At 39.2% G+C, this 26,801-nt stretch overlaps 1 protein-coding gene across 4 annotated transcripts in view; it reads right to left on the bottom strand.

The window, feature by feature from the left end:
* caska (calcium/calmodulin-dependent serine protein kinase a) overlaps positions 1-26,801 on the bottom strand; it is a 411,874-nt gene that overhangs the window by 89,755 nt on the left and 295,318 nt on the right. For all 4 annotated transcript variants that reach the window (XM_059968272.1, XM_059968271.1, XM_059968270.1 and 1 more), the window contains exon 12: positions 1,475-1,552. In XM_059968272.1, coding sequence (XP_059824255.1) covers positions 1,475-1,552 — 78 coding nt within the window. The remainder of the gene's footprint in view (positions 1-1,474; positions 1,553-26,801) is intronic.

Genomic DNA, 26,801 nt, shown 5'->3' on the forward strand with positions numbered 1-26,801 from the left:
GACAGGAAAAACACTAGCACGGATAGAAGCTTGGCTGATTGGCAGGAGGCAAAGAGTGGCAATAAATGGTTGGCTGCCGATGATTGGTGGTGTTCTGCAGGGTCAGTATTGGGACTGCTTCTTTAGACATTATAAATTCAATGATTTGGATACAGAATTGATGGTTTTGTGGCCAGGTTTGTGAACAACACAAAAGTTAGTGGAGGGGCAAGTAGTGTTGAAGAAGCAGGGAGTCTGCATAAGGACTCAGACTGGGAGAGTGGGCAAAGAAGTGGGAGGTGGAATGTACTGTAGTATAGGGAAGTGTACGTTCATGAACTTTGGTAGAAGGAATAAAGGCAAAGACTATTTTCTAAATGGGGAGAAAATTCAAAAATCAGTGGTGCAAAGGTACTTAAGAATTCTAATGCAGGATTCCCTAAGGATTAACTTGCAGGTTGAGTCGGTGGTAAGAAAGGTAAATGCAATGTTTGCATTTGTTTCATGAGGACTAGCATAGAAGAGCAAGATTGCAATGCTGAGGTATTGGTCAGTCCACACTTGGGAGTATTGTGATAAGTTTTGAGTCCTTTATCTAAGAAAAGATGTGCTGGTATTAGAGATGGTCTAGAGGGGGTTCTCAAGAATGATTCTGTGAACGAAAGGGTTAATATATGAAGAGCACTTGATGACTTTGGCCCTATACTCACTGGAGTTTAGAAAACTGGGTGGGGGGAGAATCACATTGAAACATATTGAATATTGAATGGTCTGGATAGAATGGATCTAAGGAGGGCGTTTCTTATTGCGAACTAGTCTAGGATCACAGGGCACAGTCTCAGACTAGAGGTATGTCCATTTAGAACAGAGATGAGGAGGAATTTCTTTAGTCACAGGGTAGTAAATCTGTGGAATTCATTGCCGCAGGTTGCTGTGGAGGCCAAGTCATTGAGTATATTTAAAAAAGAGGTTTTTAGATTCTTGATTTCAGGTTACCGAGAGAAGGCTGGAGAATGGGGTTGAGCGGGATAATAAATCAGCCATGATGGATTGTGAAGCAGTCTCGATGGTCTGAATGGCCTGATACTACTCTTATCTCTTATAGTGTTAAACAACAGCTGTCATATCACTTGAGCTATTCAGTTGTATGCTACAAGCAGCAAAACACTCCAGTATTGCATCCAATCCAGCAGCTAGAGGCATAACTCTACCATCACCAGATATTAATGTACAAAAGACGCAATTCAAACACAAGACAGTACATTGCAGTCTTCCTAACAGAGGCAGTTGGCCACATGCATAGCAATTAGTTATTGACAATAATATATCCATATTACTCCAGTTAACAATGGATAAAGTGCTTTCACCAAAATCCATATGGTAAGGTGATACTACTATTCAGGATGTCTTTTTACTTATTAGCCCATTAACTGATAGATTGAATACAACATAAAACCCAATGCATAACAAGTCAGAATGAAACTAAATAACCAACCTCCTTAGCTCTTTGGACAGCATCACTTGGTGGATTTCTGATCTGTGGCGATGACTTTGTGTTGATCTTGTCATACAACTAGTAGAAAAAAAACAAAGCAAATTTCAAATGAGCAGGAAAAAAACCCACCAAGAGTAAGTACGCTTGCTAGAGTCACTGTTGACAGTGTTAATAAGTGGCACTGCCTTTAAAATAAACTACTCATTGATGCCCAGTTACGGTTTTGCTAGGAGCATTTGGCTCCAGACATCATCTCAGCCTTAGATCAAATAATCCCCAAAAGAGCCCAAATTCTGAAGGTGATGTGAGAGCTGATACCCTTGAAATCAAGGTGCTCTGGTAAAACTGCTCAATGGGTAATCAAGGGGAACACACTCCAAAACTGGAGTCCTACATCATACAATAGAAGATGATTGTAGCTGGAGCTTAGTTATCCCATCCCAAGAATTTTGCAGCACGAGTTGTTCAGGTCAGTGCCCTTGCCCAAACATCTTCATCAATAATCCATTATGGTCAGAAGTGGAGGTGTTTGTTAGCATTGTAGAATGTTTAATTGTATTTGCAAAACCTCAACAAATAGGGCTCGTATGCAGCAAGACCAAGACAGGACGCAGCATGGGCTGGAAAATGACATGTAACATACATGGCAATGAGGAGAATCTAACCACCTACACTTGACATTTAATGGCATTACCATCATCAATGAAGGTCATCATAGAGCAGAAACTCATCCAAAACAGCCGCATAAATACCCTGTGGTTCCAAGAGCACTGTTCCCTCTAAGCTGCATATGTGCATGGCCACAAAGTAACTGAAATGCTTCTGCACACCATGCCTTTGTTGTTGCACAGCTGGAATTTTTTTTTCAATCTTTTTATTGAGTTTCATATAAATATAAAAAAAACATAACATAATAATGAATAGGTTATGAATAGGAATTTTCTTTTATACAATGTCAATATAATTTTGAATTTGGAAAAGAGAATGTGGTACAACAGACAAAAAATGGTGCCTCTATTATGAACTATGACAAGAGCATTGCCACAAAAACATCACAGCAATACTGTTATTTCAAGTTTGTCATTTCTGAGAAAGTTAAGACTGGTTCAATTAAGATGTTCACTGATAGACTGATAGACTATGTGCTTAGAAATTAAGAATTTGAAGAACTGTCAATTCTTGTTGACATTGTTAGAACATTTCAAGTTCTGGTGCTGACTGCAAACAAGGATTCAGTCCTATGAATTCAATCAAATGTAAATCCAGAAACACTCTAGAAGTGGAGCATTTGGTTGATCTAATGAAGATTAAGACACATCTTTCATCCAGATGCAAAATTAATCTGGACAGTGTTCTTAGATAATGGATTTGTAAGAAAGACAAATGAGAAAAAGTTAATGAAATGTGAAAAATTTTCTTTGTTGTACATTATTTCATTATACCTTTAAATCAATAAATAAAATAAAAAACATGTGATCTTTCAATCTTCATTCTAAATATTCATAGCATGCATATTACAAAAAAAAAGACTTTTAAAGTGCCATACAGTTTTCAGGCTAAGTAAAAATTTCCTGCTTAAGGCAATAGTTGGTCCACACAGCTGTAAAAAAAATAATAGAGGGAACATTGTCCAAGAGCCAGTCCAGTGCAGGACATCCTTCAGTGAGCAAATCAATGCCTTTCACAAACTACGAGACAGGCACAAGTAGGGATTATGATAGCATGCTCTCCACTTGCATGAGTAAGTACAGAATCAAACTTTTAAGAAGGTCAAAGTCAGAGAGGATGCAGCAGCCAGCTTGATTTGCACATTATCACAGACATGTACTGTAGTAACTTGTTCAGGCTATTCTCACAGCACCTCACAAACTTGTGATCTCTGCCATCAAGGAGGATAAGGGAGCAGGAGCATGGAACTCTCAAAGTTGAAACAAAAAACAATGCTGGCCATTCACGGTATGCTGGGTCAAAATCCTGGAATTCATTGCCTGACAGTATTGTGGGAGCACATGCTCAAAGAGGCAGCTCAGCACCACGCCTTATCAAGGGGAATTAAGGACGAACAAAAATTTCCGATCTTGCTGGCAATATCCACATCCAAAAAATAATTGCAACACAAATTTTCAAAGTATTGTTTTTGAATTACAATGTAGCATGATTAAGACATTCTATTTTTAAAATATAATATTGTCTGGAAATAATAAAATTGCAAAAGATTTAACAATTTTCCTCACAATCAGCAAATCTGCATTCAAAGAAAATGCATTAACAGTCTGTATAATGTTACATTAGGCATTCAAAACTAGCAGGGTTAGACAGAGGCGTGATTTACCTATAAAGAAAGTAAAATCAACAGGCAGAAAGTGTACATCAGAGCACATCACACCAGTTAACCATCAATTCAGAATGACATACACAGAACCTGGTATCAATGCATCACAAGGAATTTGAATATTGCAGTCAAAATAAGAAACCTTCAATAAGAAAAAGACTTCAGATGTTGTAATTTGGAGCAATAAACAAACAGCTGGAGGAACTCAGTGGGGTCAAGCAGCATCTGTGGAAGGACAGTAGACATTGCCTGACTCCATACATCTGTCAGATGGCTTCGAGACCTTCTAAAACACATCCAAACCAACAGCTGTTGGCCCTAAAGCAAAGCACTACAACAACAAAATACTTTATTGTCTTTCATTTCTTTCCCTACCCCCATTTGTTTCAAATATTGTTAAGTCACTCCAACAGTAAGCTATCTTATTTTCTCCTATGTGCCTTCTCTTAAGAGGCGGACTCAAAGTAGATATTATCAAAAGCTCAAATTACTCTTTAGATACTCAAGTACAGATTATTAAAGGGTACAAAATTATTATAAAAGATTTAATTCTAGATTTTTAAATGGAATGTAGAAAGCTAAATGGCTATGGCAGTTCATATTAAACTTTAACATGATCTTCAGATAAATCATGTTATGAATTTGCTCTGTGGAAGGGAAGTTGAAAGTTTACAAGATTACAGAATTAAGATGTTTCCCAGTGTGAAAGAATGCAAGTACAGTGGACTTATCAACATTCCCACATACAAATGGCATAGATAGCAGAGCAATGGTCCAGATGCAGGTCAGTGGCAGTAGGCAGTTTAAATGGCTCAGTACAGATTATATGGGCCGATGGGCCTGTTCCTGTGCTGCATTTTTCTATGACTTGAAATCATTCCATATTATTAAATTCAGAAGTCTGGCATAGCTGAAAGCATAGAGTATTTCAGACTACATCCAACAACTGGAATGGACAAGGAGGGGCCATCGGCACAAGTTGTAGATAAGTTGTTTAGAACAGAGGACAGGAAAAGCTTTTCCAAATAATTATAAAGCTGTGGAATTTACTTAGCTAGTTGTTGAGGAACAAGTTAGATAAATTTAGTTCAATACATTATATTGATGAAAAAGGAAGATTGCTGATGTAAATACCTAATCTTTAAATTGAGAGACATCTTGTTGAAAGTAATCCTGCTCTAGCATTTATTTTTCATCTTTTTTTTCTAGCCAGAAACAACTTTCACAAAAGGACTGCTAGCTTTTATTCAAAAAATTTCAAGGAAAACGTGTATTTTGATATATGTCAGTTTTTCGTATAAAGCTGCTGCCACTATGTCACAATGAACATTTGCAAAGGGTGTGGAAATTGCAGTAAGGCAAGGATAGTCTGGGGCAGTTTTAGCCAAGCATCTTTATTAACTTCTGTCATGAGAATACTGGAGATGTCCCTGTGTACTACAGACGAGATAGACTGGGTAGACTGCTGCACTGTATACTCAAGCCAAATGAGTGAGGCCTCTGTAGTGAGACTTTTCCAGAAAGGTCTTCCTAAAACAACATTCCTTACATAATGGTGGTTGACAGAGATAGACAAGATAGGAATAATGGAGGGATATGAAGCATACCCAAAAACTAAGGCTCTACTGTCTTTACTAACTTCAAAACATTATTGGCTGTTCGCTGGAAGTTTCCATTGAGTTTAGCACCTCTATTGTGAACAGTAATTGATCTTGGAGTAAGGAATTCAAACTTGTACAATTTATAATGATCAATATCTGTAACTGATAAACCAATTCCGCATAAAAATAGCAGTTTTCTGTTCAGACTTCAGAACAGTGTGGGCCAATGCTTTAGTTGTAAATGTGCGCACGTCTGGACCTAGTTAATTTAGTTATGTTATTTGATAATCAGCAACGACAAGGACATCTTCATATATAATTCTGAACATCCATGAAACAAAACTATTAATATTACTTCACTTTTGTTCAGTTTCACAAGCATAGGAACTGCATGTTAAAATATGCACTTTTTAAAACTTGTCGAAGTCTATAATTTCTGAGACTTCTCATTTACATGTAAGATTTGGTGAAATACTGTGAAGCTATAAATACTTCACATCCATCACTTGGTAAACAGGAGGACACCAAAATATCCCACCTAACTGAGACTAACGCACTGAATACAAAACCACTTTTCATTAAACGATCTCAAATAAATAAGTGCACCAAAATGAAATATAACCGTCTCTTTACAATAATGAATGTAAAATGTTTTTTAAGAATTGTAAATGCTTATCATGCTTAGTTTGGAGTTTAAAAAATGAAAATGTTTTGAGTTATGAATGACAATGTAAACAAACAGGGCAGGAATTTAAAGGCACCGATGTTTTCAGTTTCTGCTTCTCAATTAAATGGAAGGTGCAATAGACTTATTTTCTAAATAAATCTATGTATTACTGAAAACTAACTCTTCAATTAAATAGCATTATAACTTGGTGAGTGATTCATTTTATAATGCAAATGCAAGACTCTTATGACACCATGATTTGGGTAATTATTTACTAGAAATCCTACTAGAAATGTAGTATATCAATTCTGTCTTTATAAGAAGGAGCTGGTAAGATCAGGAGGGAATTAATGTTGTTTGACTCCAGTGTTTTTAGACTTAATGCAGACTACCCCAAAACTCCTTGCACTGCTACTCCAAAACAATTTATATCATCCTCACTTCATTAAAACAAATGTAACACTGTGAAAATAGTTTAGGCTAATTGTGGGGCTCAATCAATCTTATGTACTATATCCTCAAAGATATCAAGTAATAAGATCATTCCAAAGTCCACTTACATTAACCCTATCTTGATTTTTCTTTGCCATTTTGTAACTTTGCTTTTTTAGTGTAAACAATATCGGCAAGAAATGCTAATGTGAAGTATCACTGGGCCATTGTACAAGAGCTGACACTGATAAAGTTGACTGTTATTTGAGGGAAAAAATATATGCTAGTTGTTAGGGTAATGAGGTACTGCGGATTATTTAAAACCAGGATCTGGGTATCGCTAACATATTGTGAAATGTGTTTTGCGTCAGCAGTACAGTGCAAGACATAAAAACTATAATAAGTTACAAAAATAATAGTGCAAACCAGGAGTAGCACTCATTGGCCATTCACAAATACGAAGGCAAATTAAAAAAATTGAAAACATGAGTTGTAAAGAGTCCTTAAAATAAGTATGTAGGTTGTAGAATCAGTTCAGACTTGTGATGAGTGAAATTATCCATATCAATTCAGGAGCCTGAACTGTCATTTTTCATAAGTTTTATATTCACATATCTCTTATTCCTTTATTTTTTTTTGTTTTAAAGGCAATTACTTTTTCACAATCTTCACCAATGCCAGTTGCTAAATAATCTTTACGTTGATCAAAGCTGGTCACTGACCTCAAGGTTTCACAAAATTATGTTTACCTGCAAAATAAATTAGACATAAAAGCCCTTTGTATTATATGGTGAACCACCTGAAGCAATTTCAAATATCATTTTAAGCTACTGCCATCCTTATTTAGGTATAATAAGTATTTAATTGATTTAAATATGAAATCCCAGATGACTTTTGGTTTTCTTAGAAATAATCCCATTCTGTAAATGTTGACCTTCCATGAATGCTGTACAGGATTAATTGGATATTTTATTAAACCTTTAGTTTGTTTTAGTTGAAATCCATTTAAAGTTGGAGTTAGAACAAACGATGTAAGATTAAGCAACAGAAAACAACTGTGGGATGGTTAATGCATCCTCTGGTGATAGGTGGAGGATACTCCATCCTGGACTTACTTTTAATTTCATATCATATGCCAGTGATATTATATTTGATCGATTTTTCCATTTTTTCCCCTTTATTCTTTCCATGTGTATTGATTGCACCAAACCAACAAATCACAAAGTTTATCAATTAATTTTTAAAACATAATTCTTTATCCAACTCATATCATTTCCTCATATACAAATGAATTATGGTGATTAATGTAATGGTTATTTACTGAACTAATCTAGAGAGAACTGGATGTTCAATTCTATTATGGCAGTTTGAAAATTTAAATACAATTCAGAAAAACTGAAAATAGAAGACAAGATATCAGTAAGTGTGACAACAAAACTGGGAAAATTTTACAGATTCAGATAGGGAAGAAAAACCAGCAACTTCATCTGGTCAGACCTCTATTTCATTCATATTCAAGTTATATACTTCTTCACAAAAGGATTCAACAATACCCATAGTTATCTCAAAGAAATTGGTGAGGGATGAGTAAACGTGGTTTTCTCAGCCAGTAATGGTCTTTCCCAAATAGGCATTTTAAACTAAGCAAAATTTGAATAGAAAAGTGGTAACAATTACATGGAAATCTGACAGCACATGGCTTTTCTAGTTCCTCATTTTAGCATGACACATTTGGCTTGACTTGGTTGGTCAGACTCCTGCTAGCAAGTGTTGCTTGATTAATCAATGTCCTGATTTGATTTTTAACAGAAATTACTTAACTGGATCACCTGTAGCTGTGAAAACCTTTGACAAACAGTGAAGTTTACAAAGCTTTGCTTTCAAGACCACTCTAAACGCTGTCAAGCTTTTGGAAGACCTCCTGACATTTAAAATTATACTATTAAAATATGAAGAAAACAATAAAATCCTAAAATAAATGGACCCAAAATACACTGCAATAAACAATCCAAACTTTAACTTCATTCTTGTCTACTTTTCAGCATCAGAATAAGAATCAGGTGTAATATTGAAACTAGTTTTGCAGCAGCAATACAGTGGAAGATAAAATTTACTGAAAGCTACAAAACAAATAAATAGTTCAAAGACAAAGTAGTGTTCATGGGTTCATAACTCTTTCAGAAATCTGATAACAGGGAAGAAGCAGTTCCCAAATCATTGAGTGTGATTTTCAGGCTCTTGTACCTCCTATATAGTAGCAATGTGAAGAGAATATGTACCAGATGGTATGCGTCCTTGATGATGATGCTGCCTTCGAGGCACTGCCTCTTGCAGAAGGCCTCGAAGGTGGAGAGGGTTGTAGAGGTGGCTAAATCTACAACTCCTTGCAGGTATATGTGATCCTGTGCATTAGAGGCTCCAACCAGACAATGATGCAACCAGTCAGAATGCTCTCTACCATACATCTATTGAAATTTCCACAACACCTAATGAAGTAGAGCTGTTTGTTGCATGCCTTCTTTATGATTACATCAATGTGCTTGGCACATTGCAGTTGTAACTTTATTTGATATGAATAGGATCATTACTATATCTAACCTGGTACAGAATCAGATCATAAGTCAGAAATGCATGCTGCAGAACTACTGGTATTTTCCAGCTGGATTTGGTCCATTAAGGAAGCAAAAACGGTCAATGTTTAACTCAGCTATTTTAACATTAGCATTTTACATCTAGGAATTATGCATAATTGACTGCATGGAAAGAATTTGAATTTCATTTTGTTTATAAATTCTAGTTTCTGTACCTGAGCTTATAAAGCATATCTCTCAAAACCTTTAGAACTCAATAGCCTCTGTACTGTTCATTTAAAAATATAATCTATTCTCTTTCATCTGTAACCTGTAGCTTTGCTATAGATCTTCTAGTCAATTCTTCTGATAAATAGCAAATTAAGCTGTGAATTCTCATTCTGAAAATACAGCTCCTGAACAGCTCTAGTTTAAAAACCTGGGATATCTATACTTGCATACTGAAGAACATGAAGGAAAGAGTAATATGCAATTATGCTGTCAAAAACTCATACTTAATTACCTGTATCTGAATCCTGTACTCTTATGCAGAGATATTGTCTAGTGACAATTTGGAAAGTAAATACATTAATTGTTTTTCCTTACATACTGTCATTACTGAAATGACTGAATGAATGATCATTATTAAAAGCTGTTTAAAGATGTTAGTGTGTCACATTGTATTTCAATACACTATTAGTTTTCTTACTGGTCATTTCCTATTAGAGTTTAAAGTCAAGATCAGAAGATTTTTTTTGAATATTAGACTACAGATACTTTGCACATTTCACCACAGTTATCATATTATATCATGCTCATCCTACACACAATGAAAGACTTGGAAATTGAGCGAGCAATGCAACACAAGCAAGTCCTATTTCGACATCCACCCACCTCCCAATTTTATAATGAAAAAGAAGCATTATGCCTGATTTGAAAGGGAGTAAATTTCCATATGAATTAACTAACAATCCTCCAGTAAAATGAAAGAATTTGAAATGGCAAGAACACATAACACTGTAAATAAAGGAATTAATGTTCTATCATGTTTCAATTAATATCAAGAAACAGAGCTTACAGTTTGTGTATTTGTTACACCAGAAATGCACCAAAAATGCTCAAGGTAACTTCACCCAAGGTGTGAGTACCTCTCTCAGGTGGTGCATTGAATAACTTACTAATGTGACAACAATGACATAGACTTTGGGAAGATTTAGGCCAAAGTCACAGACATTTTAAAAACAGTTGTAGACGAGTGTGTCCTAAAAAATTCATTCAGAATCTTCCCTAACCATTAGCCCTGAATGTACCATGAGATCTGTAATTGGCTGAGGGCCAGATCAATGACGTTCAGGTCTAGTGACCAAGTAAAATACAAGACATCCAGATATGATCTCCAGAAATTCATCTCACATGCTAAGTGGGAATTCCAGACAAAACTTGAATCACTGAAGAGCTGTGATAGGGCTTGAATGCTACCACCTCTACAAAATGAAACCAAGTGACATTGCTGACAATAAGGTTTCGTTCCTAGATGTCATTACTGCCTTTTATGTTCACTTTGACCATCAAAACATTGAGGCATCTTCACAAACTCCCACAGCCCCCAATGACCCTGTGATTTCAGTCTCTGAGACTGATGCAAGATCATTCTTCAGGAAGGTTAATCCATGGAAAACATTCGGCCCAGATGGGGCACCTAGCTGAGTACTAAAGACCTGAGCTGATCAAATGGTTGGAGCGTTCACTGGTATCTTTAACCTCTGCTTTGGTAGTGAGAGGTATCCAGTTGCATCAAGCAGGCTTCAATTATACTGGTGCCTAAGAAGAACATGGTAACCTGCCTCAGTGGCTTCTTCTTCTTCTTCTTCTTCTTGTGTTGTTTTATGATGGTTGGCAAACCAGCTTTAAGGTGCATTACTGCCACCTACTAGACTGCAGTGTGGATCGTTTGATAAACAGGAGGAATGAAAAGAATTGCATTCCCTAAATTCTATATAATAAACCAGAGTCTTTCAGATACTTCATGATATAGGTCCATATTTCTCTTGAACTCCCACCTAAAATGTCTTCTAAACCCACAGCAGTTTTCTTATTTATCTGAAGCGCTATCATCTTCACTCTTCACTCTTTCTTGCCTCTGTGACTATCATCCAGTAGCACTTACATCCACTGTGATGAAGTGCTTTGAGAGGTAGGTGATGAAACTTATCAACTCTTGCCTGAAAAACAGCTTGAATCCGCTCCAATTTGTCTACTGTCATAACAAGTCAACAGCAGATGCCACTTCATTGGCACTTCACTCAACACCTGCATTGGCAACAACATCTCCTCCACAATCACCATCAGCACAGGTGCACCACGAGGCTGTGTGCTTAGCCTCCTGTTCTACTCATTTTATACTTATGACTACGAGGCTAAGCACAACACTAATTCCATATTTAAGTTTGCTGATGATACCACTGTCGTTGGCCGAATCAAAGATGGTGACGAATCAGCATTTAAGAGGGAAATTTCAAATTTGGCTGAGTGGTGCCGTAACGACAACCTCTCACTCAATGTCATCAAGACCAAGTAGATGATTATTGGCTTTAGGAGGAAGAAACTGGAGGTCTATGAGCCAGTCTTCACTGGGGGATCACAGCTGAAGAGGGTCAGGAACTTTAAATTCCTTGGTGCTATAATTTCAGAGGCTCTATCCGAGGTCCAGCACATAAGTGACATTATGAAAAAAAGCACAGCAGCGCCTCTACTTTTTTTTAAATTAGTTTTTTTATACATTTTCTACATCGCTACAGATAAAAAAATCCCAGATCAAAATGGATAACATTAATACAGTGCAAAAATAAACATACAATAATAATATGGTACAAAAAAATAATTGAGAAAGCACACAAATTGAAGACATGTAAAATTAGTATCCTCCCCAAGCCCCGCAACAAAAAAAAAGAACTCCAGACCAACCACAACACAATATAGAGAGTATAAATCAGGACAATCAAACCCCCAAAACTGTAAATACACTTAGCAACAGAAGATATTAATGCCTACTACCAAAAAAAAAAGGAGCTGAAAGCAAGGGACCGGGAAAAAAACCTTAGTTAAGAAGAAGGTTATGAAAGTACTCAATAAAAGGTCCCCAGACCTTATGGAACTTTATATCCGAACTAAGAACCGAGTAATGAATTTTTTCAAAGTCTAAGCAGGACATAATATCGTTAAGCCATTGAGCATGCGTGGGCGGGGCAACATCTCTCCATCTAAGGAGGATTAAACGTCTAGCCAGGAGAGAAGCAAAAGATAATATTCAACACTTAGTCGAACTCAGACGTAAATCTGTCTCACCCAAAAAACCAAACAAAGCAATTAAAGGGTTAGGTTCTAGGTGGTGATTCAAAATATACGATAACGTTACGAAGACATCTTTCCAAAATTTCTCCAAGCTACGACAAAACCAGTACATATGAATGAGAGAGGCCTCGCCCCTTTTGCATTTATCACAAAGCGGACTAATATTAGGGTAAAATCGAGATAATTTAGATTTAGACATATGGGCTCTATGAACAATCTTAAACTGTAAAGGCAATGGCGAGCACAAAGTGAGGTTGAATTAACTGATTTGAGAATCGAGTCCCAAGTCTCATCAGATAAGGAGGTATTTAAATCATACTCCCATGCCATTTTAATTTTATCCTCAGGGGCACGTCGTAAGGCTGCTAATTTATCACGAATAAATGATATTAAACCTTTACCTAGTGGATTAATAGAAAGAAATAAATCCATAACATTTTTCTCAGGCATTTCAGGGAAGTTAGGAATTAAAGGAACAATGAAGTGTCTAATTTGGAGATATCTAAAAAAAAAATGAGCATTGGGCAGATTGAACTTAGCAGAGAGCTGTTGAAAAGATGCGAAGCCATTATCAATAAAAAGATCTTCAAAATGTCTAATGCCCTTCCTATACCAATCATGGAATGCTGAATCATACGTAGTAGGTAAAAAAAAAGGTGATTATGTAAGATAGGGCTAGAAAAGGAAAAACCATGGAAACCATAAAATTTCCTAAACTGAGCCCATATATGCAAAGCCTGTCTAACAAGAGGATTAACTATTAATCTGGACAAACTATAGGGAGTACAGAGCCAAGAAGTGCAGAGATAGATAAATCTTTAGTGGAATTCAACTCCATTGCCACCCAATTAGGGCACTCGGGTTGGCCATGGAAAAAAGACCAAAAGGTAGCACAACGTATATTGGCTGCCCAATAATATAAACGAAAGTTAGGTAAAGCTATGCCACCCTCTTTTTTAGATTTTTGGAGATAAACTTTATTAATTCTAGAGCGCTTATTCTTCCACAGATATGACAAAATAATAGTCTAAGGAATCAAAAAAAGATTTAGGAATAAAAATAGGGAATGATTGAAATAAATATGAAAGTTTATGGAGAACATACATTCTAACAACATTAATACGACCTACCAAAGACATAGATAGAGGTGACCATTGCACCAGACTCTGTTTTATAGTATATATGGGGTCCGCGGGAGACGCTCATGGAGTGAGTACTGTTTTAGATTTGCTCCATAACCTTTACTTTTTTTAACCTTTGATCACCCTTATCCAACTTATTTTTAACTACACCAAAAGATTCTTGCTATTTTTTTTGGAATTATCGTTAAGAGTTTATTGTGAATTTTTGAAGATATGCAAACAGAAATGTCTCTTAGATCTAAAGGACGAGAACCTGGACGCAACCCGAACGGTAATGGAAAGGAGCAAGCTCTTCCGCAACACACTGTATTAACTCATGAACTGTTTATGGAGGTTTTGGATAAAAAGTTTGATGAACTACAACAAATTTTTAAACAAGATATAAAGGCTTTTCAAGATTATATGGTTAAGACGGATTCAGTAATTAACCAGCAGCAAGTTCTTATCGCATCTCTGCAAGAAGATGCTCGGAAATGAGATTTGACAATTGAAAAATTGCAACAGGATTTAATTTTGACCACTAAATTGGTGGAAACTCTTAAAGCCAAGAGTGTTGACTTTGAGAATCAGTCCAGAAGACAGAACCTACGTATACTTGGTCTCCCAGACGGCATAGAAAAAGACGACCCTTCAAAATATTTTGCTCAACTGTTAAAAGATGCATTTCCGTCGGTTTTTCCAAATAACCCTCCGTTACTTGATCGCGCACATAGAATTTGGCGTCGATCATCGAGTGCTCCAGCTAAACCTTCGGTTGTAATTGTCTGGTTTCATTATGTACATGACAAAGAACAACTTATTCGTGCGGTTCAGCGGGCAGGAATGGTTAAATTTCAAGATTACTATTTCTGTTTGGTTGAAGATTTTAGTCCTGAAGTTATGAGGAGAAGGCTTCTTTTTAAACCTCTGATGTCTGAACGTTATGAGAAAAATCTAAAACCTGTGCTCTTATACCCTGCGAAGCTTAGAATCTCTCCGCTGAATGCTCCATGCCAATTTTCCTTTCAACATCTGAAACGAGAAGTTATCTGGATGAGAACTTCCCTACTGCTACAAACACTAATCTCTAATAAATGAGTGATTGTGATCGTGTAAGATGGTTTTAGATTCCTCAAACCGGATTTAGTCTCTGGTTATTGGTGTAGGTTTATCCTATACTTTATATTTAAGTTAAAGTGTGTTTTCGCCATATTAATCGCTCTGTGTTATACACTTTAACCATTATACGATATTCTTGACTATTATTTTTGTTCCTTCAAAGGTGTATTTTTAACCCTTCGAAGGTGAATTCTTTTTTTATTAAGATGGTGGTTTTTTAAAAAATATTTTTTTGGTTTTGTTTAAGATGGCAGTATTTTTTTTCTCTCTTGTCTTCTTCCTACAATGCATCGCTTATCATAGTTTAAATATGTTTTGTTTTGTCTGGGTTATAACCCGATTTATAAGCTTTTAGTGATTATATTCTTTTTTTTACAACTAAGTATATTAAGAAGTGTGGTTTTAGTATAGTGATCGTAATTTTTAAGGTTGGGGTGGTTTTTTTTAATATATATCCTTTATATACGGAGTGGTCTTCCGCTGATATAGGGGTAGAATTAGTCTTAACTTTTCCTTTTTCAAGCCACAATTTGGCTTATTCTTGTCTTTTTCTTGTGGGGGTGGGGGATGGTCTGCTTTCTAATTTTATTTTTCCTTTACTAGTTTGTTTCAGTTTTTTTATTTGGGCTGTTTTTGAACTTCAAATATGTCTACGATGTCGTCACTTCCGGGTCCGCTCTTTATTTTTGTTTCTCTTCCTGGTGCATGAGTTTAAAATCTGCTTAACCCTTTTTATACCAAAGGGTTGATTTTAGAATTATGGCTCAGACCATTAATTTTGTGTCTTGGAATATTAATGGTTCAAACCATCCGATTAAACGAAAGAAGATTTTCAAAGTATTCCAAAGACTTAATGCTCATATTATTTTTGTTCAAGAAACTCATGTGAGGAAGGAGGACAAATACTGCTTTTTTTGGTCTTGGTGGGGTCAACAGTATCATTTGAATTCGAATGCCAAAGTAAAGGGAGTTTCAATTTTTATTGACTCCTCTATTGCATTTGTTCAACACGATATCTTTTCGGATCTGAATGGTAGATTTTTGTTAATTACGGGTTTACTTTGTAATAAAAAGGTTGCTATGGTTAATGTTTATGCTCCAAATGTGGACTGTCCTGATTTTTTTAAGTCCTTATTTACTTTTTTACCTAATCTAGATGAATATAAATTAATAATGGGTGGTGACTTTAATTGTTGTTTAAATCCTTTGATGGATAAATCTTTATCTATTCAGACTTTACCCAATAAGTCAGCCACTTGTATTAACTCCTTTTTGTCTGATAATGGAGTTTTTGATATTTGGAGATTTCAGTATCCTAACGATAAAGAGTTTTCTTTTTTCTCACATGTTTATTATTCTTATTCGTGAATTGATTATTTTTTTATTGACTCTTGTTTTATTCCATTGGTAATTGGCTGTAATTGATATTATAGCTATCTCTGACCATGCTCCATTAAAACTTTCTATTAAATTTACGGATACAGTTTCTAATGTTAGACAATGGCGATTTGACTCTACTTTACTGCAAGATCTGGACTTTGTTAAATTTATGAAGGAACAGATCGATTTTTTCTTTTCAACCAATTCCACGGATGATATTTCTTGCAGAACACTTTGAGACACTTTTAAAGCGTAAATACGTGGACAGATTATCTCTTACTCAGTTGGTTTGAGAAAACGCATTAAGAAGGAAACTCTTTCATTGGTCGATAAAATTAAAGAGATTGACAAGAAAAATTCGATCACTCCTAGTAAGGAGCTTTACAAACAAAGGGTTGAACTTCAAACGGAACATAAGTTTATTACTTACATCTCCGATTGAAAATCAATTAATGAAAACCAGATCTGATTTTTATATACATAGTGATATATCAGGTAAACTGTTAGCTAGTCAGTTGAAGAGTGCTTTGGTTAATCGTCAAATCACTAAGATTCGTCAGCAGAATGGGGATTTGACAGTTAACCATGATGAGATAAGTAAGTCATTTCAAGACTTTTATACCTCCCTGTATCAATCTGAATTCCCACAGGATCGGCCATGTGTGATTTTCTTGGGAAATTGAATTTTCCAAAATTATCATCCGATGATCTTCCAATATTGGATACTTCTATTACGGACGCAGAAATCAAAGGGGTTATTTCCTCAATGAATTCTGGGAAAGCACCAGGTCCAGATGGGTATACAGTAGAATTTTTAAAATGTTTTTCCGCTACTCTTTCTCCTTGGTTATGCAGGGTTTTTGAGGAAGCAATTAGATTGGGGAATTTGCCACAATCTTTTTATAGAGCTTCTAGTTCTTTAATACTGAAGAAAGATAAAGGCCCTACTGACTGTGCATCCTATAGACCAATATCTTTATTGAATGTAGACTCCAAGATCTTTTCCAAGTTACTGGCATCCAGGCTGGAGAAGGTTTTACCCCAAATTATTTCAGAAGATCAAACCGGTTTTATTAAAAATCGCTATTCTTTTTTCAATGTTAGGAGATTACTGAATATTGTCTACACTCCTTCACATAGCTCTTCAGAATGTGTTATTTCATTAGATGCGGAGAAAGCATTTGATAAGAGTTGAGTGGCCTTACTTATTTAAAGTGTTGGAGAAGTTTAATTTTAGTCCGACATTCATTTCTTGGATTAAACTGATTTATCACACTCCAGTAGCCTCAGTGTTTACTAATAATCAAAGATCTCCCTTTTTTCGTTTATTTTGGGGCACTAGACAAGGCTGTCCTCTTAGCCCATTACTATTTAACATTGCTTTAGAACCCTTGGCAATTGCCATCAGAGAATCACAAGATATTTCGGGCATTATCGTGGGACAGATATTCATAAGTTATCTTTGTATGCAGATGATTTATTATTATTCATTTCTAACCCTGAGAAATCTATTCCAGCAGTTCTATCATTGTTGGCTCAATTTAGTGAGTTTTCTGGGTATAAGTTAAATCTTAATAAGAGTGAATTGTTTCCTTTGAATAGACAGGTCCCAATTTATAGAAATTTACCTTTTAAATTCGTTAATGACTCTTTTATTTACTTAGGGATTAAAATCACAAAAAATCATAAAGAATTACTTAGGTTTAATTTTTTACCCTTAATTGATCATATTAAAGGTTTGTTTACTAAGTGGTCACCATTATCTTTATCTCTGATAGGCAGGATTAATGCTATTAAGATGGTTATTTTACCTAAGTTTTTATATATTTTTCAAGCGGTACCAATTTTTATTCCGAAGTCTTTTTTTACTAATGTTGATTCAAAAATTTCCTCATATATATGGCAGAATAAAAATCCCAGGTTAGGTAAAATACATTTACAGAAGACAAAGAAGGAAGGTGGGTTAGCATTACCTAATTTCAGATTTTATTATTGAGCAGTTGATATTAGATATTTGTTATGTTGGTTGAAAGATTGGGATGGATCTTCAGGCTGTGGCGGCTCATTTCCTAGCGTATGCGAACCGACTCACAATTAGATAGCCTACGGGGGTTTGCGAGCACAGAGCTTTGGAGCCTCTTCGCCATGGGGGGCCGGTTGACAGAGGCTTAAAAGTGAGGCTGAAGTTTTCGAATAAAGTTTTTCCTTCGACTGCAGTTACCGACTCCGTGTCGTAATTTTAGCGCTGTTTGTAGCACACCGCTACAATTGGTGACCCCGACGGTCCAAACGATTTTTGGACCAGAAATGACCGACGCCGCCTCTGTTCATGCGGTTTCGTTGAAACTGCCGGGTTTCTGGACACAGCGCCCGGACCTATGGTTCCAGCAAGCCGAAGCCCAATTCCACGTTCGCCGGATCACCTCAGAAGACACCCGCTACTACTACGTGGTGGGCTCCCTCGACCAGGACACAGCGGCCCAGGTCGCGGAGTTCGTACAGTCGCCCCCGGCAGACGGCAAGTACACGGAATTCAAAGCCCTGCTCCTCAGGATTTTCGGACTCTCACGGCGCGAGCGGGCTGCCCGTTTACTGCACCTGGATGGCTTGGGCGACAGACCTCCATCGGCTTTAATGAACGAGATGTTGTCTCTGGCCGAGGGACACACAGGCCTCATGTTTGAGCAGGCATTCCTGGAGCAGCTGCCCGAGGACATCCGCCTGCTGCTGTCCGACGCGGATTTCAGTGACCCCCGGAAGGTGGCAGCCCGGGCGGACTTGCTGTGGAACGCCAAAAAGGTGAGCGGGGCGTCCATCGCACAGATCACCCAGCCACGCTCCCGGCAGCAAACCAGTCCAGGCCCGGCCGCAGAGCCCACTAACCCCCGGCCCAATGACCACTGGTGCTTCTACCACCAGCGGTGGGGCGCAGAAGCCCGCCGTTGCCGCCCGCCCTGCAAGTTCCCGGGAAACGCCAGGGCCAGCCGCCGCTGATGGCTACGGCGGCTGGCCATCGGGATAGCCTCCTGTATGTGTGGGATAGCAGGTCGGGACGCCGCTTTTTAGTCGATACTGGGGCTGAGGTCAGCGTTTTACCTCCGACAAGTTACGACACTCGCAGCAGGGCACCGGGTCCCCCCCTGAGGGCCGTGAATGGCAGCACAGTAAGGACCTATGGCACCCGTCAGGTGCAGCTACAGTTCGGCCCCAGCCAGTTCACGTGGGACTTCACACTGGCCGCCGTAGCCCAACCGCTTCTGGGTGCGGATTTTTTGCGAGCTCACAGCCTGCTGGTTGACCTGCCCAGGAAGAGACTGGTACACGCCGAGACCTTTCAGACGTTCTCCCTGGGCGCGGCCCAGTTGCCAGCCCCTCACCTCGGCTCCATCACGCTGTCCGACAACGACTTCACCAGGGTCCTGGCGGAGTTCCCATCGGTTCTGGCACCGCAGTTCACAGCAGCCATGCCCAGGCATGGCGTACAGCACCACATCCCGACACAGGGACCACCCCTCCATGCCCGTGCTCGGCGGCTTCCCCCGGACAAGCTCCGACTGGCGAAGGAGGAGTTCCAGAGAATGGAGGAATTGGGGATCATCCGGCGGTCCGACAGCCCCTGGGCTTCCCCCCTGCACATGGTGCCCAAAGCGACGGGGGGCTGGAGACCGTGCGGCGACTACCGCAGGCTGAACGAGGCTACCACACCGGACCGCTACCCTGTGCCGCACATTCAGGACTTTGCGGCAAACCTGCACGGCGCCCGGATCTTCTCCAAGGTCGACCTTGTCCGAGGGTACCATCAAATCCCGATGCATCCTGACGACGTCCCCAAGACGGCTCTCATCACCCCGTTTGGCCTCTTCGAGTTCCTCCGCATGCCGTTCGGCCTGAAGAATGCCGCACAGACGTTCCAGCGGTTAATGGACGCGGTGGGACGGGACCTGGACTTCGCGTTCATCTATTTGGATGACATCCTCATAGCCAGCGGCAGTCGTCAGGAGCATCTGTCCCACCTCCGTCAACTCTGCGCCCGACTGAGTGAGTACGGTCTTACAATTAACCCTGCCAAATGCCAGTTCGGACTTGATACCATTGACTTCCTGGGCCACAGGATTACTAAAGACGGGGCAACCCCTCTGCCCGCTAAGGTAGATGCGGTCCGCCACTTCCCCCGACCCACCACGGTCAAAGGCCTTCAGGAATTCGTAGGTATGGTCAATTTCTACCGCCGCTTCCTCCCTTCAGCTGCCCGGATCATGCGCCCCCTGTTCGCCCTGATGTCGGGTCCGAGCAAGGACATTACCTGGGACGAGGAGTCCGCCGCCGCTTTCGTTCAAACGAAGGAAGCTTTGGCTGACGCCGCAATGCTAGTACATCCCAGAATGGACACCCCTACCGCCCTCACAGTGGACGCATCAAACACGGCAGTCGGTGGGGTGCTGGAGCAGCTCATCGCAGGTCGCTGGCAACCCCTGGCGTTTTTCAGCAAACACCTGCGGCCACCCGAGCTCAAGTACAGTGCTTTTGACCGGGAACTGTTGGCGCTCTACCTGGCAATCCGGCATTTCAGGTACTTCCTAGAAGGTCGGCCCTTCACCGCGTTCACGGACCACAAACCGCTTACCTTTGCGTTTACGAAAGCATCCGACCCCTGGTCATCCCGCCAGCAACGCCACCTGTCCTACATCTCTGAATACACAACGGATGTCCGGCACGTCTCGGGTAAGGACAATGTCGTGGCGGATGCGCTCTCTCGCCCTACCGTTCATGCCCTTTCCCAAGGGGTAGACTTTGAGGCACTGGCAGAGGCACAGCAGGTAGATGAGGAGATTCCGAGTTACAGGACTGCAGTCTCTGGTTTGCAGCTCCAGGACTTCCCCGTGGGCCCAGGTGAGAGGACCCTACTCTGTGACGTCGCCACCAACCAGCCCCGTCCGGTCGTCCCCGCAGCCTGGCGGCGACGGGTTTTCGACTCCATTCATAACTTGGCGCATCCCTCCATCCGGACAACTGTCCGGATGGTTTCCAGCAGGTTCGTTTGGCACGGACTCCGCAAACAGGTCAGTGAATGGGCCAGGACGTGCATGCACTGCCAGACGGCCAAGGTTCAGCGGCACACCAAAGCCCCACCGCAGCAGTTCCATCCCACCCACCGGCGTTTCGACCACATTCATGTGGATATCGTGGGCCCCCTGCCAGTGTCGCGCGGAGCGCGTTACCTCCTGACTATCGTGGACCGGTTCACAAGATGGCCAGAGGCGGTCCCGCTCACCGACACCACCTCCGAATCTTGCGCCCGAGCCCTGATCGCCACCTGGATATCCCGCTTTGGTGTACCAGCCCACATTACCTCCGACAGAGGCGCCCAGTTCACCTCCAGCCTGTGGTCAGCTATGGCCAGCCTTTTGGGGACTCAGCTGCACCACACCACTGCCTACCACCCACAGTCGAACGGGCTAGTGGAGCGTTTCCACCGTCACCTGAAGTCGGCCCTCATGGCCCGCCTGCGAGGAGCCAACTGGGCGGACGAGCTTCCCTGGGTCCTTCTCGGCATCCGCACAGCGCCCAAGGACGACCTGCACGCCTCGTCGGCCGAGTTGGTATACGGCGCGCCCCTGGCCGTCCCCGGGGAGTTCCTACCAGCCCCGAGGGGGCAAGAGGAAGAACCCGCTGCAGTCCTGGGCAGACTTCGCGAGAGGCTCGGTAACCTGGCCCCCATACCCACTTCACAGCATGGGCGGCACCCGACCTGCGTACCCAAAGACCTACGGAACTGTAAGTTTGTGTTTGTACGAAGGGGCGGGCATCGGCCACCGCTGCAGCGGCCATACGAGGGGCCGTTTACGGTGCTCCGGAACAACGGGTCCACGTTCGTGCTGGACGTTGGGGGGAAGGAGGAGGTTTTCACGGTGGACCGCCTCAAGCCGGCCCATGTGGACCTGGCGCAACCGGCCGAGTTTCCGGCGCCTCGGCGCAGAGGCCGACCTCCCAAGCAGGTTCTGGCCCAGGCTGTGGACATTGGGGGGTGTATCGCCGGTTCTGGGGGGGGGTTATGTGGCGGCTCATTTCCTAGCGTATGCGAACCGACTCACAATTAGATAGCCTACGGGGGTTTGCGAGCACAGAGCTTTGGAGCCTCTTCGCCATGGGGGGCCGGTTGACAGAGGCTTAAAAGTGAGGCTGAAGTTTTCGAATAAAGTTTTTCCTTCGACTGCAGTTACCGACTCCGTGTCGTAATTTAAGCGCTGTTTGTAGCACACCGCTACAAGGCCCTCATTGGGTGAGTTTGGAAATTAAATCGGTCCCAGGTTATGCTCTGGTTTCTATTTTAGGGACTTCTCTCCCTTTTGCTCTTTCTAAATTGCCGAAACGAATTGACAACCCGATAGTTAAACATACTTTACGTATATGGTTTCAATTTCGGAAATATTTCGGGTTGACTCAATTCATTTTAAATACTCCTATTGTATCTAATTGCTTTTTCCACCCTTCAATTATAGATCAAGCTTATTCGGCTTGGAAAACTAAGGGATTACTAAGATTTCCTGATTTATTTTTGGACAATTGTTTTATGTCTTTTGAGCAATTATCTAATAAATATAATTTGCCTAGATTTAATTTTTTTTAGATATTTACAGATTAGGCATTTTTTAAGTACTGTACTTCCTACGTTTCCAAATTTTGTGTCTTCAGATATTTTGGAGAGTTTGTTTGAATTAAACCCTTTTCAAAAAGGGCTTATATCAAAATTTTATAATATAATTATGAAGATACGTTCAGAGCACCTTTATAAGATAAAAAATGATTGGGAACGAGAGCTTAATCTTATTATTCCTATTGAGAACTGGGATAGAATTCTACAATTAGTTGATACATCTTCTATATGTGCCAAACATTCATTAATACAATTTAAGGTTGTACAAAGGGCCCATATGTCCAAGGATAAATTAGCTCACTTTTATTCTTATATAAAGCCTATTTGTGATAGATGTCAATTTGAAATAGCGTCTTTAACTCATATGTTTTGGTCTTGTCCGCTTTTGAAAAAATATTGGAAAGATATTTTTGATATTATCTCTGCGGTATTAAACATCGATTTACAACCCCATCCTATTACCGCAATTTTTGGTTTACCAATGATGGACTTACTGCATTTATCTTCTTCCGCCTGTCGAATGATTGCATTTCTCACTCTGATGGCTAGAAGATCTATTTTGCTGAATTGGAAGGAAATTAATCCTCCCACTGTATTTCATTGGTTTTCTCAAACTATGTTATGTTTAAATTTAGAAAAAATTAGAAGTGGTGTATTTGATACTTCTATTAAATTTGAAAAGATATGGAGACCATTTATTCAATATTTTCATATGATGTAATATGACCCTGTTCCAGGCTTATTTGATTTTCCAGCTTTAATCTTATTTATGTTGAGAGGATCAGAGTTGATGACACTGATGAGTATGTACTCTTGTGAGATATTATAGACAGCCCTTCTTTTTCCTTTTCTAGTTTTTCTTTCTTTTCTTTTTTGCTTTTTTTCCTTCTTTATTAGCTATTAGATTAGTAGTTTAGTTATTTTTGCATAATATTTTATTTTCTTTTTTCTGTGTTTTTTTCTATATTATATATTATGTAATACCTAGATTTACCTTGTTCATACATATACTGTATGGTTTTATGTTTTGGGAAAACTCATTTATATTGTAATTATTGCTTATGTATTCTTTCATGTGTAATGTGAATTTGTATGTTTGTAATCCCTTTATTAATTGTATAGTATATGAAAGATTGGCAAAATTTTCACGAAAAAGATCTTTAAACTTCCTTGTGACTGTAATCCGAAGATAAGTAAATTGATTATGAACTGCTTTAAAAGGGAGATCATGGAATGTTAATTCTCGTGCTTCTTTATTAATTGGGAAAAGTTCACTCTTATGCAAATTAAGTTTATAGCCAGAGATCTGGCTAAACTGATCAGGAAGTGAAAACATTGGAGGTAAGGATGTAGACGGATTTGAAAGAAAAAGTAATAAGTCATCAGCATAAAGAGAAACTTTATGCTCAACACCCCCTCTCCAAATCCCAGTCAATTCAGGACAATTTCGAAATGCTATCGCCAAAGGTTTTATAGGCAAATCGAAGAGAAAGGGACTTAAAGGGCATCCCTGATGGGTGCCACATTTGAGGTTAAATAACTGGGATTTTTGAAAATTAGTCAAAACAGAGGCAGTAGGACACAGATACAGCAATTTGATCCAAGAGATAAAACTTTGACCGCGGTCAAATTTTTCTAAAACTGCAAAAAGGTAGTTCCACTCTATACAATCAAATGCTTCCTCCACATCGAGGGAAATAACACATTCAGGAATCCCAGTTGGAGGTGAATATAAAATGTTAAATAAACACCTAATGTTAAAAAAAGGAAGACGGTTTTTAATAAAACCAGTTTGATCCTCAGAAATAATAGAGGAAATAACAGTTTCTAATCTATAAGCCAAAACTTTGGCCAAGATTTTAACATCAACGTTAAGCAAAGAAACCGGCCTATACGAGGAACATTCTGTTGGGTCTTTCCCCTTTTTTAATAAAAGAATAATAGATGCCTCATTAAAAGGGGGTGGCAATTTACCGTAATTAAACGAATCAGATAATACTGAGAATAACTGAGGAGAAAGAAGTGAAGAGAATGATTTATAAAATTCTACGGGGAACCCATCAGGTCCAGGAGATTTCCCTGAAGATAATGCAGAAATTGCAAAAGATATTTCTTCTGATGATATAGGCGCATTAAGTTTAGCTTTAAAATCAGATGAAAGCGAAAGAATATTCAGATTATTTAAAAAATGATCAACAGAGATATTCTCATTCAGAGATTCAGAGGAATAAAGTTGAGAATAAAAATTTTTAAATGCGTCACTGATTTCTAAGTGATCCGATGTAAAGTCTCCATTCTCCTTCTGGATCTTTGTAATATGTTGTTTGGCTTTGGAACGCCTCAGCTGATTGACTAGAAATTTACCAGATTTGTCACCATGGATATAAAAGCGATTCTTACTTTCAAGAAGTTGGCGTTCGACAGATTGAGTAGACAGAAGATTAAATTTAGTTTGAAGTTCTATACGCTTCTTGTATAATTCAGGATTCTTAGTTTGAGCATACAGTTGATCCAATTCTTTAATCTGATTAATGAGTTCTAATTGATCTACACGTGACTTTCTATTAAGATTTGCTGTATAGGAGATTATTTGACCCCTCAAATATGCTTTCATGGCATCCCAGACAATCTGGGATGACATTTCAGATGATGTATTGGGTGTTAAAATAAAAGGTTATCTGATCCTTAATAAATTTTAGAAAATCATCATCCGATAATAAAGTCGAGTCAAACCGACAGTGTTTATTCCTCTGAGGGAGACCAGGAAAATTTAAAGACAGAGTAATTGGGGCATGGTCAGAAATCAGAATACTCTGATAATCACAAGAATAGACAAATGGAATAAGTTGATTATCGAGTAAAAAGTAGTCAATTCTAGTAAAGGTATGGTGAACATGTGAAAAAAAAGAATAATCTCTCTCAGTAGGATGGAGGAAACGCCATATATCAGAGATACCATAATTAGAGAGAAAAGATTGAATAGCTAAGGCAGATTTAGTAAGTAGTCTAGTAACAGAGGACAATCGATCCAAATTAGGATCTAACCAACAATTGAAATCGCCACCCAGTATAGGAGAGTATGAGTTTAAGTCTGGCAGTGAGGAGAAAAAACGTTCAAAAAAATTAACATAATCAAAATTGGGAGCATACAGGTTTGCTAGTACAACTCTAGTATTATATAATTTACCAGAAACAATAATAAAATGGCCACTTGTATCAGATATCTTATTATGGAGTTCAAAAGGAATATTTGAGTTAATAAGGATGGAGACCCCCCCCCCCCCGGCGGCAAAGGATGAATGAAGATGCTGACAAAAGCCGAGAATTATCAAAACTACGAATATGAGTTTCTTGAAGGAAAGCAATGTCAGCTTTGAGTTGTTTAATATGTGAGAAGACCTTCCTTCTTTTAACAGGGTGATTCAATCCCTTTACATTCCAGCTCACAAGTTTAAGTATATTAACTATTATCAATTGTTAGTGCATAGAAGGCAGCAGGCATATAAAAAATCAAGCAGTACAATAACAGTCTGGGAGCAAAAATGTAAACATAGATCCGTAGAATCAAAACAAAGACATGTCCTGAATAACAAAGGAAAGCAAAAGAAACAGTGAGTAGTGTTGGAACTGGAGAACCCACCCCATCCTCGCAACCCAAAACTAGGCGGCTACCTAAAAAAGCAGCTAGCTCTACCAAAAAAATTAACCCAAGTATGACTTCCAGTTCTGTGTCATTAACAAAAGTTCCGTATAAATACTATAGCAAATAATAACTAATTTATGCACTAGAAAACAGAATTACAAATAGGAACAACTTCAACAGAAGTATAAAACTTAATACAAAGAAAATTCGAAGAAAACCAAAACTAACCTACCCGCGAAAAATTATAAAAGATTAAAAGAAAAAAGGGAGGGAGAAAAGGGGGAAATTATAGATTCGAAGAGAGTACTTATCAACCATTTACAGAAAAAAAAGCAAAACTTAAACTCTGAATCAACCACCAGGGAGGCCTTCAATAAAAACTCCAAACCTCCAAAACAAGTTAAAGTCAATTGTAGATCTCTATAGATAAAGTTATACAAAAATAAAATAGATTAC

Source organism: Hypanus sabinus, chromosome 4 (genome assembly GCF_030144855.1).
Source record: "Hypanus sabinus isolate sHypSab1 chromosome 4, sHypSab1.hap1, whole genome shotgun sequence".
Lineage (NCBI taxonomy): Eukaryota > Metazoa > Chordata > Chondrichthyes > Myliobatiformes > Dasyatidae > Hypanus > Hypanus sabinus.